This window comes from Thunnus thynnus, chromosome 22 (genome assembly GCF_963924715.1).
Source record: "Thunnus thynnus chromosome 22, fThuThy2.1, whole genome shotgun sequence".
NCBI lineage: Eukaryota > Metazoa > Chordata > Actinopteri > Scombriformes > Scombridae > Thunnus > Thunnus thynnus.
The window spans coordinates 15206536-15226113 of record NC_089538.1 but is presented as its reverse complement, the minus strand read 5'-3'; the positions used below and the strand labels follow the sequence as shown (position 1 = coordinate 15226113).

The 19578-nt window shown below is 40.2% G+C and overlaps 2 protein-coding genes across 2 annotated transcripts; both read right to left on the bottom strand.

The window, feature by feature from the left end:
- Positions 1-1072: 1072 nt before the first annotated feature.
- Positions 1073-10494, bottom strand: tnfsf12 (TNF superfamily member 12). Its single transcript, XM_067579457.1, has 6 exons — positions 9619-10494; positions 8122-8203; positions 6356-6412; positions 6183-6206; positions 5966-6093; positions 1073-4238 (listed from the first exon to the last, which is right to left on the bottom strand). Exons 1-6 carry the CDS (start codon positions 9790-9792, stop codon positions 3963-3965), a joined length of 741 nt encoding a protein of 246 aa, XP_067435558.1. The 5' UTR covers positions 9793-10494; the 3' UTR covers positions 1073-3962.
- A 1016-nt stretch (positions 10495-11510) lies between these two features.
- Positions 11511-17713, bottom strand: LOC137174138 (diamine acetyltransferase 1-like). Its single transcript, XM_067579258.1, has 6 exons — positions 17496-17713; positions 17144-17195; positions 16833-16916; positions 14867-14968; positions 14662-14702; positions 11511-14498 (listed from the first exon to the last, which is right to left on the bottom strand). Exons 1-6 carry the CDS (start codon positions 17556-17558, stop codon positions 14331-14333), a joined length of 510 nt encoding a protein of 169 aa, XP_067435359.1. The 5' UTR covers positions 17559-17713; the 3' UTR covers positions 11511-14330.
- Positions 17714-19578: the final 1865 nt, after the last annotated feature.

The following is a 19578-nucleotide window of genomic DNA, read 5'->3' as shown; positions in this document are numbered from 1 at the left end:
AATGTAGTAATATACTTTGTATTAGCACCTTATTTTATTTGTGTATCCATTAAATCAGTCATACACCCAGTATTGTCCAACTTCTATCTGTGGACGTGTTGATACGCTGTTTGTATGTGCAAAACACTGCATAATGCCTTAACAACCGGTATTGCTAACAATGGCTAACAACGGCTAACCCGGCCAGAGCTGGAAATGAAATGCAGCATAACATCCATTTGGATTCATGTTTCTGTCTAACTGATGAATGAAAGTCCAATATTTAGTCTGTTTCTAGCTCTATTTTGGCTTCAACTAACTCCTGAGGGAAATAGCTGGCTCTTTAGTGCTTCACTATCTTTATTGGCTAACGCTAATTGCTAATTTTGTCACTCTGATATTTGGCGCTGGTCCGGTAGTTTACAGCAGGTTTATTACATCTCGTGTTCACTAAGGCAGATGAAAAGCTGATGAGAGCGGCAAAAGTGAGTCAAACAGTAAAGTTGCGTGCCATAAATCCAAAACAAATGGGCTATAAAACGCTAAAATGCTCCACAGAGCTGAGGGGAACCGCTGAGTAATAAATACCTGTGGGTTTGTCATTACGAGTGACGTCTTTCACATTACACATAATTATTTGACCCATTGTCAATATAAAAATATTGAAAAGTGCAGCTTTAAATTTATATCCCATCCAATTTATCCCAGAGAGACATTTTTATCACATGACGACTTACGACTTTACATTTTCTGCTCACCTTCCTTTTCATTTTTGTAGACACACGAGATGTTTCATGAAACAAAATTTATAGTATGGTTTTTAAAGTATAGCTTTTTCAAAAACAACAACAAAAAGTTTATTCAACATTTATGATGAGTGAGTTGAGAAATTAAAAAAAAAAAAAAAAAAAACTTTCAGGCAATGCATACATCATCATTTTACAGAGAACTTCTTCACAAGATTTTCCGTGGTGGTGATAAACTTTGACATTTAGAAAAATAGGAATTGGGGCAGGGAAGTGTGTGAGACCATGTGAATGTGTGCGTGGTAAGGTTGGCGCGGGAGGAACGAGGCATGTTTTTCCTCAAAGACTTTCAGCTATGTGGTTCAGGTTCAGATTCAGGAAGTGAAAATTTAGACGCTGCTTATGTGTGTGTATGTGTGTAGTTGTGTGTGTGTGTGTGTGTGTGTACGACACTCAGGGGATTCAGTATGTGTGTGTGTGCGGTCTGATAGCTGCTGACAGGGAAATATGAGGTGCACAGGGTGGTGGGCACTAGGTGCATGAGTGAGACACTAAAGGGAAGAGGAAAACGATGAGGAAATCAAACAGGATGTAATGTCTACACTTCAAATTCTGATATTTTCCATTTGAAACATGAATGTTTGGCTCCAATTAAAAACACTAGGTTCGCTACAGTAAAGTGCTGAGGACAAACCAATGTGGTCTGTCCACAAAAACTACTTATAAACAAGAGTGGGAGTGCTGAAACCCACTGCTAGAAATACACACTGTTTGTATTGTAGCAGGGAATATTACAGAAAGCAGCAGTGCCATATGAGAAAATGGAAGGAGTTTCATTTCCATAGAGATTAAAATAAAGAAGTCACAGTTTTACACAATAATGTGACTGAGAAACCTGTCGGAACAAATACAGAAGCTTGAATAATATAATTTTTTTTAAATGGATGTATATCTTTTTGAATTTGAAACTATTAACTCTTAAATATAAGGTGGGTGGAATATTGTGATTTTTCTATCTCAGTCAGAACCGCCTAGTTAATTTCTGTTAGTTTATCAAGATGTAGCTATATACAGTTTAACCTGGGATTTCTCCATTTACAATGTATCACAAAGTATCTTCTTCTTAACCCTTTTCCAGAGCTGTGCTTTGGTGTCATTCAACTGATTTGGACTTTGGATAAACTCTTCTGGCTTTTAGAATAAGAAAAATTCAAAGTTGAGCCACAATAGGGTCTTCAGCCATCCTGGCAGCTCTGCAAGGCTAAACTAAAGGTAATAATGCTAACATTTGCAAACTACCATGCAATGACATGTACACCATCTTAATTTAGCATGTTAGCATGCTAATATTTGCTAATTAGCACTGTAAACCAAAAGTACAGCTGAGGCTGTAACAGACCATGTTGACTTTATGTGTAAAACAGCAACATAAAAAAGGCAATTATGTTTAACTAAAATTGCTGACTCACTGTGTGACTTTTGCTTATTGAACAAGTCTACAGCTAGCAGCTCTGTGAAGCTGTACTTCGGCACAGTGGTGCTAAATGCAAACATGCTCACAATGACAATGCTAACATGATGTTTAGCACACAATGTTTGCAATATTTACCATCATAGCTTAATATGTTAGCATGCTAACTTTTGCCAATTAGCTCAAAACACAAAGTACAGCTGAGGTTCATGGGAATTAGTTTTGTAGGTATCTGGTTATAAATTTTAAAGATTTACCTGCGGGTGAAGCTAGATGAAAAGTCAGAGGGTCACCACAGTTATTACAGTTCATCCTGATGGGGGCGTGATTATCTGTACCAACTTTTAATTGCAATCCAACCAATAGTTAGCAAGATTTTTCACTCAAAACCACAAATATTGACCTCATGGTGGCGCTCAAGGAAACATCAGGGCATCACCAAAGCCATTAGGGTTCATCTTCTGGGGACCATGAATGTCTGCACAAAATTTCATTAATCCATCCAATAGTTGTGCAGATATTTCAATTTGGACCATATAGTGGTGGACTGACCAGCCAAATGACACTTAGTGTGGCTAAAAACATGCTAAATATATTCAATTATTACTTTTTAAAATGTTTACAGTGTTATTGGTGAGTAAATCATTTATGTAAATATACATAAATACACTCCTTTCCTCTTGTTTTGCAACAGACGGATTTAAAAATGATCTGATTATCTATAAGTCACAGAATCAGAAAATCCCAATGCTCTTTTATAGTACAAAACGTGTGTAATATTTAATAGCAACTTCTTAATAGCAACACTTTGGATGTACTGTATGAGGGCCTCAAACACAATTATGTGATGATTTACAAAAAAGATTTGAATGTTAATGTGTCACCGCAACAAAAATGACAAAAGCAGAAAAGAGAGAAGAGGCTATATTCAAAGCTCCATGCTTTCCTATAACTTGCCACCTACTTTTCACAAGTAAAGCCAAGCAGACTACAAATGAGGCCTCATTCATAAAAATATCTTATGATCAATTTTGACCTTTAGAAAAGAGTAAAAATTCACTTCCATGTTATTTAAAAATCTTAAATGTTCCCCGTTGTATGCCAGCTCCTAATAAAATATGTGTGAAGTAGATACACGGTATTTAAAGAAGATGCTTACTTAAATGTTACTTCACGCACACACACTCACATAGACGGTACAGTATAAAAAATATCAATGACAACTCATTTAGGCTGTTTATCTGTTTGCTCGCTGATGTGCTCTCAGCTTCTTGAGGCACTGGTGATATAAAAGTGGAAGGTGCATGCACAGCTTTATAGACAGTCTTATAAAGAGAGTGTAAGCACAATTTATTACATGAAACCAAGGCTAAGAGGAACATCCAAGTATTTTTTTTCTTTTATACGAAGCCCTTTATCTACAGGACAGCTTCCATCACATCTGTTCTCTCGGCAGACATTCTTAGAGGCATTTCGTCCACTTCAAGTCTTGGTTTTAATCCAAAGTCTGTGTTTCTGCGTTCCAAAACAGCACCGCTTTCCAGAGAAAGATTCCACAACAACTTCCACAAATGTCAGGTTTGTCTTTCAAATTAACGTCTTTGGGAAGAGGCGGTAGCAGGATGTGATGCCCCCACTGCTTATGACTGTTATACCGTGTAGAAAAAAAATCTCATCCATACAAAAAACAAGTGAATTTTGTTGCATTCGGATGAGTTAATGTACTTTTAAAAAGTTTCCATCCCAGATCAGATCAGCGCCAAGGTTCAGTTGACTTTAAAGATGCTGAAGACGTGAGGCGAGGCTGAGGGATTGCCCACACTGTGCAGTCTGAAGGACGGGCCTGTGATGGCGTGCAGCTCCGTGCCTTTGTCCAGTCGCAGGAGTCCGGACACTTGGCAGGGCTTCAGGAAGTGGAAGGGGTGCGGCCCTGCGGAGGGAGTCGTCCCGTAACCCTCCAAGCACTGCAGCCTCTGCGGCCTCTGGTCGCTGGTCACAACGTCCAGCTTCACATACTGAGACTCCTGCTCATTGAACAACACCTGACAGAGACAGAGAGGAGATGAAGAGACTTCCATCTTGTCAAGAGAGGTCAGCGGAGGCACCAGCAGAACGTGTTTATTCTGAACTATTCAAACAGAAAACTAACCAGACTGCCTCAGGGTTTCCAAGGTCCCACTATTGTCTTTTTTTCTTTCCTGGCTAGATTTTCTCCAGACCTCTGTCAACTTGACAAGACCGAGGTCTGGCTACATGAGATTATCCGAAACCTGATATCCACTTCTCCAAAAAACATGATACATACTTCTACAGTATGACTGATGCTTGCAGAAAATAAAGGCTGCTTTTTTAGAAACTCAGAAGTAGGGCTGAAATTAATCTTACCACTTACCCAATTCCCTATTTTCATTAAGTCTGTAATGTTTAAAAATCCAAATGAAAACTGCACATGACTAAAAAAAAAAAACACTTCACATACACAATTTCACCAGATTTTGGGTTTTCCTTTCAAATGTAATATTTGAAATTCAATACCAGTGCCAAGAGAATACCTGATATATCTTCAGTACCAATACCAGAACAGTACTTTTTGTTCCAACGCCTCACACAAAAGCCTTTTCTCTATTTCACAGAAAATATGGGCAAAATTATTATTTAAATCTGGAAATATTGTAAACAAGACCAAGAATAAGTGTACTGCAGTCTGATATCTCGGCCTTGTTGGATTTTTTTTTTCAATCAAAATGGACAGAATAGCAGTCTGGATATTAATGCAATAACAAAATGTTACTTTTCAAAAGACATTGAGTCCTTTTGTCCAGGAGTTACCAAAACAGAAACTATTTTACAGAATCCATCTGCTAAATCTTACAGATACCTTATGTACTGTTCTGCTGTAACTAATCTTTTGGCCACTTGGGGGCAGCAGAAAAATCTTGACATATTATCACCATGGATATATTATAAGAGCTGGATACCGCACCGAAAATGGCGCCTATTCAGTCCAATAAGAATTGCTTGGCCGGCGCATACGCCAAAAAAGTTTCTAGCTTCTGGGTTTACTTCCGGGGGTATGCGTCTCACTGAATAGTGTTTCTCCCACTCGTCCAGCCCACAAGTTCCAGCTCAGACCATAGACTCTGAATTATGGCGACATCATGGATTTTTAAATTGCTTTTCTCGGCTCAAGGGGAAAAAAATTCATAATAGAGTCATAATTTACCTCAGTTCAAGTTGTTCTGTCAACGGTTTTACAGACAGTGGTGATATATGGGGAAAAGGCTTTTTGGGCCGCGGGGGGATTTTTCGCTGCAATACCACCTGTGGCCACTGGGAAAAATTGGCTGCATGGCAGAGTGGAAGTGCTGTGTTCAGCTCTTATAATATATCTATGATTATCACCCCATAAATTTGATACAAACCTGTTAGCCAACAGTTGCCTAGTAATGCTATTGTGTAAAGACACATTTCCACGTTTCCACCAACTCCTGAAGGAAATATCTGGCTATTTAGCTGCTAAATGTTTGACTGTGTTCACCAGCTAGTAGCTAACTTTTGCTATTTGATGTTTGCTCTTGGAAAGGTAGCATACAGTCAGGTTATTATAGCGTTCTTCCTGAAAATGAGTGGTGTGACTGAACAAAACTGTAAAGACGAGTGACAATTTTCACATACAAGTAGTCTTTTGATGTCTTCTTAATATAAAAATATTGATTAGTGCAGCTTTAAAGGGGCATGTGAGAAATAACAGTGTAGTTTAGAGACGTACCTGGCAGAACAGGAAGTAGACGCCTGCCTTCTCCACAGTAAAGGTACCTTGCTCCTTGTTGTACCTCACCGCTTTGGTCATATTCAACATCCTCTCTTCCCAGCCCTTTATCACTCCACCTTCTCCCACTAACACACACAAACACATCCAAGGTTATTCATCTCTTAAACGAAATATTCGCAGATCATCCTCCGTCTTCCAGTTTTATGAGTCTTACCTTGCTGAGAGGAGACTTTGGTTACTGGTGGAAAGTGAAAGGGACATAGAAAGAGAAAGGAAAGGGAAAGTCAATTAAGATTTTATGAGTGCAATTGTATAGGGGTATATGATTGAAACCACTTCAGCAGATGCTACATGAGACGGCTATAAGGGATCTGCCAAGCCACTTACTCTCAAAATGAGACGCCGCTTTCTTTCCGTTTCCATTCCTCCCTCGCGACGTCCCCCCTTCGGAAGGCAAGGAAGAGACAGAATATGAGTTTAAACGGCAAAAAAAACCATGTCTGTGGTTTTTTTTGATAAAACAATCATTCCCATCTGTATCTGTCAAATAACATGGTGTGTTAATTTGCGGCCATTTAGATTCAACCTGGCTGGTTTTAACGCGGTTAGCAGATGGGCAAAGGATTTCCTTTCACATGCTTCAATATATTTCCTCAAACTTATTTTCAGTCAGAAGCGTGTGCCTCTTTTAGTTTTTTTTTTTTTCTTTCCTGTGGGGGCTAATCTTAGTGCCAGCTGGTTGCAGTCATCTAGAAAATACAGAGAAAGAAGAGGAGAGAGATGTGTTTGAGAGTTGTGTGTTTGTGTGTTTGTGTGTGTGTGTGTGTGTTTGGAGGAGATAAAGAGAAGATGGACAGGGCAAAAGCATTAAGCGTAGCCTGAGAGACACGAGCTAAAATGCTAGAAAGCTAAATAAGAGAAATGAAGCGCCGGAAAAAGAGAGTCAAAAAGGTCTTTTGGCTGCTCTGTGACCCAAAAGAGTTGATTAAGACCAGAGTGAAGCAACAGATATGGCCCCTGCTCAGATAAATACAATAAATAAAACACAACGCTAAAAGGCCAGAGCTGAAGAATGCCTGCTCTTGTTACTTACTAGAGGTTTATTTTAGCTTTGCAATCTGGCCTAGGGGGAGCGATTTCAAACACAGATACAACTGGAATACTGTATGTCTGAACTGTGAAATACATACTTTATGTTTCAGGACGGAGCAGCCAAACACCGGGCCCCCGCCATCGTACAGGAATATTAAGTCCCTGCTAAAATAACTCACAGGTGGGTGACCCTGTAGATTTTGGATTTGCTATGGGCGAGCGTAAAGCCCTCAGGCTGGCCAGATTTTCCTGACTTAAGCTGTCAGTCATCATGAGAGAACATAACAGCAGTGTCCTGCTGGCGGTCAACTTTCCACAAACTAGAAAAAGCTGGGTTTTTTTTTTTTTTCTCCATTGGTAGTTATGAATTTCTGAACACTGTTTAATGCGTTTTGGAAGACAAAGCAAGCTATCAGTTACTAGAGAAAAAAAAAAGGCTAATACCTGCAGGATATCAATATAGAATTGTTTTGGCGAGACATGCGGCTCCCTAAACGAATCCTTTTGTCAAATTTGGACACTCGTCTCCTCCACTGAAATCCAGCATAAAAGCGTGTGAGGGTTCACCCTCGGACAAAATGTGAACAATCAAGCAACCCTGTGACGGTGACGCAAGCATGTGGCTATAAATACCGCAATGATAGGTCATCAAATATCACCGCTTTCACAACAAATCATAGCTGTGTCAGTCGTGTGCTCACGGGGGGGAAAAAATCAATTTCATTGCCCAAAAGCGTGCAACAAGGCCTCGCTCCCGCGCCAGCTGGTTTTCTGGGCTCCGAGGCCGTTCTGGTCAGACCTGTAATTTCTGAAACAGTCATCCAGCTGCCTACTTTTTCCTGTGTCAACTTTTAGCAGCGGTATAGTGCCTGCGGGCCCGCTAGACCCGACCAAAGTGGCATGTGGGCCAAGACTGGCCAGCATTTGTGTTAAATGTTCTTCCCAAAAAAACAACAGAGTGCAGTGGGTAAGTATATTGTGTCTGTGGTGATCTGGACGGCTAAAAAGCACACATTTCTACTGTATATGTTGTCAGTGTTGGGAGTTCTGATTTGCAATACCATCTCTCTTCACTCTCTGGCCCACCAGCAGCTCTCTCTTCTCCAGAATGAGCTGAACAATGGCCTTCCTCTGTGTATTGACCTGTTGAAAGAGAGAGAAAAATACCACATGATTAACAAATGTCCAATAAGTTTATTAGGACTCTGCTCTGGCAGATCCCACACAGCCACAGACTCTGTGCCTCTTCCAGCCAGCCAGCCACATAAACAGGCTTGTCTTTTCCAGTATCCTGCCGCTGCTGCCATGCTAGCTTTAGCATAGGTCTACCACTTCCTCAGAGACTGGTTGCGACACCTAATGCGTGTTTTTAGTGCTTTGCATTCCTCTCGTCTTTACTCCCTTTCTGAGTAAGAAATGAATTTTGTCAAGCCAGCAAACTTTTAAATCCTTGGCTGGGGGCCCACCAAATGACCGAAGGAGGCCTATATGAAGTAAGAAGAGAAGTGGTGCAGGAAAAGAGTGTTTAAATTTAGTGCTACTGTGGAAATAGAGGCACTGAGTTGCTCTTCACTCTCCAGACGTTCACTCACTGGCTCTCATCAGGAGTTGGCTAACGGTCAAATGGACAGAACGGGGCCCCTTGGGAAAGTCTCCAGCATCAACACTCCACGTGTCCAATTTTGAGGTGTTTGTGTGTATGTGTGAGTGAGGGAGAAACTGTGTGTGTGTGTATGTGTGTGTGTATATGTGTGTGTGCAAGTCTGTCAACATGATACACAGCCAACCTGTTCCCTGATCTCAAATCCAGTGCAACCTGGTTTTGTAAACTTGAAACCAGAGGAATTTCCATCAGGTCCTTTTGGCTGCTCGTCGAAAAAGAATTTGCTTCGTGATGCAACCTCATGCTGCAAGTGCAAGAAGTTTAAAAACTCAGGACTGCATTTCTGCAAATGTAACTCCTGACCTGTGCATGAGAAGTGGCTGTGGCATGTTGCAAATGATTTACACTTGCCACACTTTATCATCCAGCCCGGTTCACGCCTCAAGCCTCAGTTGCAGACAAGTTGGGTGCTCACATGCCAAATAGTTGAGCCTTTCCAGTAAATTGAGATAAAACTGGAACACAACTGGCACCAGAGTAATTAAACATGGCGGGTGAAACAGAGGGGGGGTTGGATACGAAAATAAGCAGTAACTGTACAACTTGACTGCGCTTATTGGTAAGCAATAAAAGTGCCAAGCAGAGAAATGGTGCAAACAGAATAGAGTACGTGCAAAGGGGGGGGGGGGGAGACAGAAGGAGGAGGGGGTGTTGGGGGTTAAATGTGGACTTGCATTTTTTCATATACCCCCCGCGAAGATCCCAGTAACCGCAGGCACAAAAGTAGTTACATAACAAACACTTCTTTAAAACGTACAGGCGAGTAAATATTATTGTTGGTAGGGATATGCATGCCATTCAGAGGGGGAGGAGGAGGGGGGGGGGGGGGGATGAGGAAAGGGGGGGTGGGGGGGAGGGGGGGTGTTTGCAGGCTTGATTGGTTTTTAATACAAACCTGCTCCAGTCGGTCCTGCAGGATCTTAAAGGACTGCGACAGGTCGCGCGTCTGTCGCCAAGTCCACGCCGTGAACAGCGCGCTGCATGCGGCCAGAGACAGAGCCACCAGAGCCAGAGAAGCCCAGACGACCCGCAGCTTGCGCACTCGCCTCCTCTGCAGAATCCGATGCATGTTGGTGCAGACTGCACTGCTACTCACCGCCGCAGACCATCCGAAATCCGCACTTCAACTCCATTCCAGCAGAGCATGAAGTCCCTCCAAATGCATTTCTGTCCGATTGTCCATTTTGGTGAGACGCGCAAGCGGACAGCCTACAACTAAAACACCCACTGCTTTTCTTTTTTTTTTTTTTTTTTTTTTTTTTTTTTTTACACGGGCTGTCTTAATTTTCGGTTTATCTGACAGATTTTTAAATCGGTAAAAACATCAGATCCTTCCTCCACATAGATCAGATCAAAGCCACCATCCTCCGTGTGTGTCTCCAAATCCAAGAGAAGTGTGTGCACGGTGCAAGTCGCGCACATCAACTGTTGCATCCTTCTCCTTGCGATTCGTTGACTCAGCTCTCTTGTCTTCCCTTTAAACTGCTTGCTGGGGGGTCACTGTATTAGACAGACAGACAGACTGCACACACACACACTCACACACACACAAATACACACACACTCACACACATAGACTTTGGCTTGAACTTTCCGTGCGCTCCAGCTCTGATGCTGTGATACCAGCTGGCATCCGCCATGAAAAATCCACGAGGTATGCGCGAGAAAAAACACCTCACGAGGCGCATCGGAGCTTCCTCTGCTTCTCAAATCACTTTCATCAACTTGCATGCCTTGAAAATATGTGCCATTGACGCGTGTAACAGTTCCCGGTGTGACCACACGGTGGCTGTAGTGTATCGGTAAAGATGCAGCAGGCTGCTCTGCTTATAGTTACCGTATAGCCACTGTGCCATCAACAGGTGAGCGCCAGGATGATGCCCTTAATCCCATTTACCAGCCAATCTAAAATCAAAAAACTTAATTTATTGGGTAATGAACCCCTCTATAATCTGTGTGGACATGTGGAGGATACAGTTCTCTGTTGACAAAAACAAAAACAAGTTAATCTAAAAGTTTAAAATGCTTTTCACGGTTTTATGAACCAAATTAAATACATTTTAAAGTCAAACTATTTCAAAAAGGGACATTTTTTTTGCCTTACTGTTTCTAAAACAATGTTTCCCAACCAAGAGCTTTAGTGATTCATTCGAATACATTTTTATAGAGCCAAGGAAGTAAAAGTAATTTAACAAGAATCGAGCAGAATGCGGTGTAAAGTCTGAAAAATAAACAGTTTTGTGTAGCAGAATTTAGTTTTTAACAATCCTGTAAATAGTAGCAGGGGCGCAACACATCTTTCAGGGGCACTGGTGCGTTTGTGGGGCCCCATGCACTGATCATTTGAAGCCAGGTGTCCTATAAATCATATACTGTATATCAGTGTATAATGACAACAGTTTTATAGTAATATTGCTCTTTTGTTACATATATGCAAGTTTGTTTTTCATTGTTTATCATTTTTAACATTGTTTTCCAATTTTAATTCATTTTACTGTGTATGTATATATAGTATGTTTATAACTATTTTAGTTTTTTTATTGTATTATGTATACTGAGCACAAAAAGTGTAATTAGGATTGAAGACATGTAGTGTTAGTGCACCCCCTAGAGGTCAAATGCAATTGCAGACTGCCGGTGCTTTTTATCCTTAACAGGCGTAATTTATTTTCTTATGTTTGTACTTTTTTTCAATTCAAGTAGTCATTTTTATTTACATTTTGGTTACATTTCTGAAAAACTGATAAACCGTTAAACTGGATAAAACCACACACAGACTGAAGAAACTTAAAATACACATTCACACGTCACTTTATTCAATTGCAGTCTTACAAGTTTTATTCCTCTGATCAACTACGTTGTAGATTCACAGTAAAAGAAACTTATTTTTTTCAAGAAAGGGTGACAATGACAAAAAACTGCACCTTTTATGAAACCGAACTTTATACCAACATACAAGGTCTAAATGTAACATGGCTTTTGGTATTTCTACTGTATCAGTAACCCCAGAAGGTACTATTTGCGGCCACTTGAGGAAAATCACAGCATCAAATTTCTCGCTGATTCATCATGTGAAAAACTTATGAATCCATTTTTGCTGATTTTGCTGTTTTAACTTCAGCTGATGGCTTTTCCGCTCCCATTTGGGTTGAGAGAACTGATTTGATCTTAATGAAGCCCTTTCTGAACTCAATGGATGAATTCTGCAATGCTTACCTATTTACTTTCTGGATTCACAAGCTTTTCACACAAACTGTATTTTTTTTTAACCATTTCAGAACCTGACAAAGTCTGACACTAGATCACAATATCACACATGAAAACTTATGCTTATACTGGCGGAAAACATCAATGACTGTTCATGACTTTTGACATCAAATGGATATCGGTATAGCACACACTGGAAACACCCCACCATATGAATAAGAACTTCTATGATACAATGGGAAACACACACTTCAGCTCTTCCTGACGACTAAGCTAAACTAAAAACAGCACCAAATATGTGGAAGTGAGCCTAAAACATCATCATCATACTTCTCTTGTCTACTTATATTGACTGTTACACTGTGTAGTGATTACATACACATCCTGTACAATAGAATCTGAATAACCATCTGAAATATTCGACAGGTTTTTTTTTTCAAAGTTGTCTGATTTATTGTAGAGATCTCAGCTGGGACTGACAGGAATCAGGTTTGAACTTTGATGTGATCCATGTTAGGAACGGAGTTACAAGTCGTATAATTTATAGCTCTGGCTCTGGCATTCTGATGGGAAGTTGCAGACAAGGGAGGATATAAATATCTCTCCATGTTCCCTTGGACACTATATTGACTTTTTGGGCGTTCAAATGTATTTTTCCACATCGATGTTCCAAAAAAATAAAAACTACATTTTTCACAAAATCATTTTGTAAACAAAGTATAAACCGAAACTCAAACTGCATAAGTTACAAAGAAAGGTCAGTGGTTCTTTCTTGTTTAGAGTGAGAGAAAACAAACTAAATATAACCCACAACTCAAGACTGTTTTCATTAAATTGCTGGAAATGATACAAAAGCCCCCTTTTTTAAAATCAGACTGGATATAAAACAGAAGTGCAGACCAGAATTGTGCCACTCTCATTTTAGCAGGACAGGTTCAAAGACACAGGCTGAGCCTGATCCAAGATTTTCTTTTCTTTTTTTCAAATTCCACCAGATGGATTGTTTTTGTCTGATTCTAGGCTTCATCCACTTCTTTGAAACCAGCCCCAAGAGTTTCTGTTTGGCTGCACGGAAGGAGGTTTCTGGTTGAGTCCAACTGATTCATTTAGTGCACAATTTTATGAGGAGAACTCTCTACAGACATACACAGCATAAAAAGAAGAAAATAGTGCAAATGCAACATTGTGCTTCACAACAGCTCCTCATCTGGAAGACAAGGGAAGAGGTGACTGACTCTTTGGTCGCTGTTGCCATAGTCATCTTCTTCATCTTTAAAGGGATACAGTACCAGAAACTCACTTTTTTATATTGTATGTTAAGACTAATTTCCTTCAAAATCCCAACCACCACCACCACCACACACAAATCCAAAAAACACCTTTCTCATGTCCATATCTTCTACATTTTTGTCACACTTTAGGCAGAGGGGTTAGGTTTCTGATCTAATCACACAAAAAAAAGGTGCTCTGGTCATAACAAATCACAAGGGAAAATCACAAAACACACACAATATTTCAGTGCCTCAGTTATGTACTAATTAAATGTATTGCACCGGCCCCATTCCAATACTTAAACTGCATCCTTGACTCTCTAAATTATAAGGCAATTGACCATTTGCTAACCCCCTCCCCAAACAGCGATTGTCCAGTGGTAGCTTACTAGCTTTGGATTTCTCCACATGTTGACGCAGTGTGCATGCTAACAAGAGCGAGTTTGGAAGGTCATGTCTTTTATTTTAGCCTTAGCAAAACCAAAAAAATAAACAACACACAAAATAAGAAACAGATTAAACACTGCGTTTATCTGCTCTTATGTAAGCCGCAAGCTTACAGCTAACTAGCTTACTACCCAGCGCTAATCTAGCTAGGGAAAGTTACTCCTTACCTGCAAAGGATGCTAACTTTTGCCCGGGTGCAGTTTTTTAGCATTATATTATTTATGTAGCCATCATGTGCATTTTACAGTGTTCTCATTATAAGCAAGAGCTGGAAATATCAAAATATCGGAGACTCAGTTTTCAGCCAACTCGCCAATAAGCTAACACTAGCTAACTAGAAGTAAGAAGCCTGCTTTTGTTTACTTCTGTGTGAAATAAAACCCCTTTTGTTTTCAGAATTTTGAGCGGTAAATCTGCCACCGTTATCAATGTAAACTGCATGTGTGCCATTTCAGAATGGAAAGCTTGACAGCAATAGCAACAGCAACTAAGGAAGGCGGGGCTTAGCGAACGGTCATATTATATTATATTATATTATAATACATTAGCTTTTTGAGTAATCAGCACGACGATTGAGATTGTCAAGTTTTGGAACGGGGCCTCTGAGTGGCGCTCTATCCCCGCATTGTGTGAGTTGACCTCATGGTTACAAAAGTCAAGAGGTCATGAGCCCGGTGTTGGGTTAAGGTTGGGCCAGGCGCTCCAAAGCCTCTCCACTGCAGCTCATATACTGGTAGCCCAAGTCAGCTGTGATGTTGGAGCAGCCCTGCCTGAGGTAAAAGTCCACAGATGATTTGTTCCAGTCAAGAACGGTGAAGTTGAGCAGGTTGCAGCCAGCAGCGAGGCCCAACTACGAGACAACAGGAGGACATTTCCAGTGATGTACAGGATCTCCAAGGCATAATATACATTATTTTGCATGCTTAACTGACAAAAATGACCTCATTTGCATAAAGAGAGAACAGGTTAAACGAACAGGTCGCAGTTAAATGATGGACTCATGTTTTACTCACCTGCGCTACCTTGCTCATGAGTGCTTTACCAATGCCCTTCCCTGAAAGACAAATCATGTATTATTTGATATTTTATGTGCTTTTTTTAAATATTAAAGCTTATATTCTCCAGGTTATTATCACAAATTATATCTATCGCAGAAAAACAATGACAATTATGTGAATATCATCAGTTCTAATGCATGTCTGAAATGGTGTACTGTACCTCTGAACTCAGGCATCACGTACAAGTCCTCCATATACACAGCCCTGCCCTTCCATGAGCTGTAGGAATAGAAGTAAAGTGCGTATCCTATCTTCGTATGGCCTGAAAGCAAACAGTCGAAAATGTCAAGTCTGTGCAACAGTTTTACAGTAATGTTTTCAGTATTCATAAATTATTCATTCTACTAAATTGGCAACTCAGTACTTTCTGATATATTTTATACCATGCTCTCATATCTGCACATCATCTCCTAAATGTATCTGTATCTTTAAGAACTGATCTCATGTATCCATTAAACAGTCACTCCTGATTGATTTTTTTACACAGAGGAAAACAGTAATCTGTCTCCTGGCAGATATAGACGCCTGCTAGTCTGGAAATAACCACACATGCCTCCAAAGAAAGTCATCGGGCACAGATAGTTAAAAATGCAACCTGGCTGGTTTGGATAAATGTGAGCTTTAGTGAAAGTACAGTCAGAAAAACTATCTTTTGCATGCTCAGGTCTGTAGTTTTATTTCTCAAACCATCTGTCATTCCCATCCCTCATGCATGCTCACTCATAATTTCCTCGCTGTCATTGCCCAGGCGTCAATTGAGACGTCAGCTGTTCACATCAGCAGGTCACTTCTAACCAATAGCACAGTGACACACCTTCATTGTCAGCCTATCGTCTTGCAGATGTCTTTTTGAATATGTTTTCTTCCTCTCTGCCTTAATGCTACCGTTATGTGTGCCCCACCACTTCCACATCATCACTCAGTCTTCACAGATTCATTAGTTCATCACTTCATCAACCTCATCAGCCTCAGCAGAAGTCATCGGCCACCACCACCACCAGTGTCTGGACTCCATGAGGGGATTTATCTCTCTGCTGTTCAGGACTGATGTCCTTAAATTACAAAATCTCCCTATAGAGCCCTAAACGCCAAAAACTTTTGACAAGACTTAATCATCAATACAATAGGGTGTCACGCAACATCTATAAATGAAGGTTACATGTTTATTCATTAAACAAAAGTGGATTACTTCATCTTTTTTTAACGCCTCCAGTTTGGTCAGATTATAATTGATATTGATAAGGTTGCAGTAACAACAAAGACTGTAATATTAAACAAAGCTAGCTGTTATCTCAATCATGGGATATGTAGGTGTTATACACAGACAGCCACTCGTCAGTACGGAGTCCGATATCAAAGTCCAGTGAGCAACGAGAGACGGTGACTGTATGGAAAAAAGGGCTGTGTCATGGAGGAAAAAGGCCGAGCTGGGCAGCAGAGCGTATGTTAATGTTCTCATTACTGTATTCTGAGGAGAAGCGGTGCTTTAGCTTTGTTATGTAAGTGGTGTGTAAGGAGAGAGGCCACATCAGCACTGTGTGAGAACATTAGGTAACAGAACTAATAAATATATGTTTTATGGACCAGGTGACTGGCTGACAAGTGTTAAGCGCAGCCACTGGGAAGCTGGAAGTGTTGCACAGTTGCATGTTTCCAAACTGTTATAAAGTGGTTAATATGAGAAAAAGAGAAAAAAAACATGTTGAAATAATTAAATCAGCTCTTCAATCAATAATTCTGTAGTCCTAATGGTTTTGTAATTAGTGACGGAAGTACCTGATTTACTGACCATCTTTATTAATGTAATTAATTAACTTACTGTGCTCCATAACAACCATGATAACAATGAACAGCACCCCTGTGTAACGACAGTCTCAATCTACATGAACCCTGATCTAATAAATCAAATAATCTAAAGCGTGACTGACCTTTATTACAGCAGGAATTTCGACTTGTCATAGTAGGAGAAGCACAGGTGTTACTAATAACATTAACTCTGTTTCTGTTCCAGTAAGCCCCTTAATTAGTCCCTTATTCCCTAACGTCACATCTTGCTCCCTTGTACATAGCAGTAGATGAAGTAGATGCAGCCTAGACGGGCCTAGAGTTGGCGGTTCCCCCCTCACCTTCTTTGGTTCTGTGCTGTTCAGGAACCTCGGCGATGATCCCATGGAAGAACGGGTTCTTGGAGAAGCCGTCTTGCTCCAAGTCTGCGTGTGAAATACAAAGACAACTTACATGTTATCTGTTAGGAGTCTTTATGATTTAGGATCATGATTAAAATGACTTTTGCTCTCTACCCTTTCAGTCATGTCATCTGACTTGAAACATGGATTTTCTGAAGGTCAAATACATCTAAAAGTAAGGTCAAGGCAGAGAAAGAGACTACAGTAACTGAACTTTTATGGTGTGTGTTAGTTTTGTTGATATACATTACCTTTCTGTGTGATTTTCACATGGTCTGTGACTTTCTCATGTTCAGCCAATTCCTGGGAAGAAATAAAAATAAATAACATTAAGCCAATCCCTAATTCAACATCTCAAATATTATAATAGTATAATAATCTTTAAAATATCAGTGATCCATCATCAATCATACACTTCCGGTGCGTCTGCGTTCAAATATACACACATTTCATCCAATAACATCTCAATAATACAATAACAACAACATTGTGTATGCAGAGTGATCTACTGACGTAAGCCTGTGAGTCATTTAGGCTACTAAACGTCTTCAGAGTCACATACAGCTGCTCTACACGCCTGGACGCGCACACGTGTCTGCTCACCATGATCATCCGCGTTATGTCCTTGCAGTCCTCCACGTTGGCTGCGCGAATAGTGTAATCCATGTCTATTCAGTGTGGTGTGATGCTCACAGTGCTGTGGTTTCCTGGTCTGTTGTGGATCCGGAAAGATACAACGTGAAACTGTCTTGCTGAGTTCCTGGACCCGAACAGTAGACTCTAACCTTTCTAAACTGGATGAAAACTGAGCTGAGAGCGCCCTCCTCCAGGAAGAAGGTGACCCGGGGTATCAGCTCCCCATGTGGATTTTAGAGGCGGATTAAATCAATATAAGACATCTGTTATGATGTGTTTACTAGCTGCATCTGATGGCTTTATCGCTGATTCACAAATCATTTACTTATTCTTTAGAGAGAGACTAATTCTTTACAGACAGGTTGTAATTTATCTCTGTCTGTGTGCATTCTGTTCCAGCAGAGGCTATAATAATCCTCTAGAGGGCTCCATTGGCAAAAATGAGCTATGGGCTTTATACATTTTCCTTTTTATCCCTATAAAGTTCACATTTTCCCAGACAGCAACCAGTATGTTGGAATACAACCCCTCCTAAGTTTCTTTTGTGTCTGTTAGTTTGTGATAAAGTGATTAAAAACACATTTATTTCAGAATGTGCACCGTCAAAGGAATGAACAAAATGGATACTAAAACTAGATTTTCCCTCCACGATACATGGCCTCAAGATTAGGTGAAAAAAAAAAAGAAAAAGCAAGACCAGTTACAGCACTTAGTCATGCAAATTTATTACAACAAAGGAATTGAAACAAGCTGCAGAGCTTCTGGACCAAAACACACTGATCAATTTTAACAACTGCAGACTGTGTAGATTACTCACTAATATTTATGGCTGCAAATGACCCACTTCATTTGGCTGACTTCTTATTAGAAAGTAAGTTACTCTTTAATGACTTGCCAACATTTATAACCACTGACTCCTCAAGGAGGAGAGTGCTTGTGCTGTAAGAGGATATAAACCATCTACAACCTCTACTGTTTAACGGCTTATAACTGACATAACATTATGTTTAATCACAATGTTTAAACTCTTCATAAAGGATGTGTTATTACACAGTGGTCCTTAATATTTCTAAGTGGCTGGGGTCTGTGCAGTCTACAATAAAGAAATATTGTGGACTATTTTCCTTACAAACTCAAGGATGCATTGGGGTCTTAGGATGGCGCTGTCAGTCACTTCTTCAGTCAGTTGGTTTGTCATTTTCATAATGAGAAATACATGAAATTTGATAAGAATGGATTCATGATGTCCAGAGAATGATTTTGCTACACAAGGGCACCGGCAGTAGGGGGTTCAAGGGGGCATTGGCCCACTTTACCCTCCTCCCACATTCTTTTTAAGTCATGAGTCACTGTATCCCTCCAAATGCCCCCATTTTGCAACACTTACGGTACAAAGACCTTTCACTCATTCCCGTCAACCCCAAGACATTAGGGTACTTTTTTTTTTCAATAATGTGTTGTTAACTAATGTTATAGGCTATAGACCAATTCATAATCCCTGTGAGTAAATTGAGCCAAAGTGTTGAGGTTTCATGCCAGCACATTTGGGAAATAAACAGAGCTATTTCTGTTTGCTTGTTTTTTTCCAAGATACAGTTTGTTGTTAAATATGTTAGCTGAATCTTTTTTTCTTTCTTCACCATCTTCTTTTACGAGAGATGATCAGCTGACATGCTGCTGCAACTTCATTACAAAGTGGAATGACCGTTTCTTAATTGGACGCTTGCGCCCATAGGTGAAACCTATTTGTGCCAAGGTCAAAGCAAGGTGGAATTTAGAAAATAAGCTCCACATTAGGAGGGGTTATGTGAGGTATATGATTTATTGTTTTATTGCATTAGGTTTTTTATTCTGGGATCAAGGCCTCAGTTTGCTTTGTATTGCTCTTTATGCAGAGTAAACCTATTCACATTGAACTCTACCACCTTCCAGTGTATTTCTTTGAGTCTTTCTCTTAGAAGTTTTGAGTTTAATGCTAAGTTGTGGGTGACCTGAAGATTTATTGGCCTATTTGAAGATTTTCCTACAACACGCTGCACGCAAGATAAAT